The sequence below is a fragment of the Geospiza fortis genome, unplaced genomic scaffold (genome assembly GCF_000277835.1).
Source record: "Geospiza fortis unplaced genomic scaffold, GeoFor_1.0 scaffold22, whole genome shotgun sequence".
NCBI classification, from domain to species: Eukaryota; Metazoa; Chordata; class Aves; order Passeriformes; family Thraupidae; genus Geospiza; species Geospiza fortis.
Window position 1 is genome coordinate 5,451 of NW_005054700.1, and position 1,463 is coordinate 6,913.

At 65.9% G+C, this 1,463-nt stretch overlaps 1 protein-coding gene across 1 annotated transcript in view; it reads left to right on the top strand.

Annotated features, from left to right (window-relative positions):
* Nucleotides 1-1,457, top strand: part of CBX5 (chromobox 5) — a 2,273-nt gene extending 816 nt beyond the window's left edge. Inside the window, exons 2-5 of the mRNA XM_014311240.2 lie at nucleotides 2-124; nucleotides 494-680; nucleotides 831-928; nucleotides 1,212-1,457. Of these exons, the coding sequence (XP_014166715.2) occupies nucleotides 2-124; nucleotides 494-680; nucleotides 831-928; nucleotides 1,212-1,362 (559 nt within the window). The 3' untranslated portion in view covers nucleotides 1,363-1,457. The remainder of the gene's footprint in view (nucleotide 1; nucleotides 125-493; nucleotides 681-830; nucleotides 929-1,211) is intronic.
* The last annotated feature ends 6 nt before the right edge of the window (nucleotides 1,458-1,463 follow it).

Consider the following 1,463-nt stretch of genomic DNA (forward strand, 5'->3'; position numbering starts at 1 on the left):
CCCGGCGGACAGCCGACAGCTCGTCCTCGGGGGAGGAGGAGGAGTATGTGGTGGAGAAGGTTCTGGACCGGCGCGTGGTGAGGGGCCAGGCCGAGTACCTGCTCAAGTGGAAGGGCTTCTCCGAGTGAGTGACAGCGGGGACAGCGCCCTGGGTGTCCCCTGACCCTGTCCCTGGTGTCCCTGAGTGTCCCCTGACCCCGGTGAGTGACAGGGGGACAGCCCCGGGAGGGGGCACAGCGCCCTGGGTGTCCCCTGACCCTGTCCCACAGGGAGCACAACACGTGCGGGTGGAGAGATGTCCCCTGAGTGTCCCCTGGGTGTCCCCAGATGTCCCCTGGCTGTCCCCTGTCCCCTGGCTGTATCCCTGGGTTTCTCCTGACCGTGTCCCTGGCTGTCCTCTGGCTGTCCCCTGACCGTGTCCCCGTGTGTCCCCTGACCATGTCCCCGAGTGTCCTCTGGCTGTCCCCTGACCGTGTCCCCGGGTGTCCCCCAGGGAGCACAACACGTGGGAGCCCGAGAAGAACCTGGACTGCCCCGAGCTGATCTCGCAGTTCCTGCGCAAGGACCGCAGGATGAGGGACATGAGGGACAGCGAGGGGACGCGGCCCCGCGAGCGCCCCGAGGGCGCCAAGCGCAAGGGACTGCCCGGGGAGGACGGCAGGGCCAAGAAGAAGAGGGAGGTGAGAGGGACACGGGGACACGGGGACACGGGGAGGGGATGGGAACATGAGGATGGGGACAGGAGCCTGGACTCCTGGAATGGCCAATCCCGTTTTTCCCCAAACCATCCCCTGTTCCCCAAACTCCCCTATTTTCCCCCAAACCCGCAGAGCAACGACATCGCCCGCGGCTTCGAGCGGGGGCTGGAGCCCGAGAAGATCATCGGGGCCACCGACTCCTGCGGGGACCTCATGTTCCTCATGAAGTGGTGAGGCCGCCACCTCGCTGTCCCCTGCGTCCCCTGAGCCCCCCAGTTCCTGTCCTTGTCCCCCAGTTCCTGTTCGTGTCCCCGGTTCCTGTCTGTGTCCCCTGGTTCATGTCTATGTACCCAGTTTGTCCCTTTGTCCCCAATTTGTGACCGCAATTTGTGTCCCCAATTTATCCCCTTGCCCCCAATGTGCCCCCAGTTTGTGTCCCAGTTTATCCCAGTGTCCCCAGCCTGTCCCAGTGTCCCCAGTTGGTGTCCCCATCCTGACCCTGTGTCCCCGCAGGAAGGACACGGACGAGGCTGACCTGGTGCTGGCCAAGGAGGCCAACCTCAAGTGTCCCCAGATTGTCATCGCGTTCTACGAGGAGCGGCTGACGTGGCACGCGTACCCCGAGGACAGCGAGCCCAAGGAGCGGGACCCCCCCCGCAGCTAAGCCCCCCAGCTGTACATAGAGCCCGGACTGTCCCCCGGCCCCTCCCGTGTCCCCCTGGGGACAGGGGTGTCCCCAGCCCGTCCCCGCCGCCGGGGCACGTT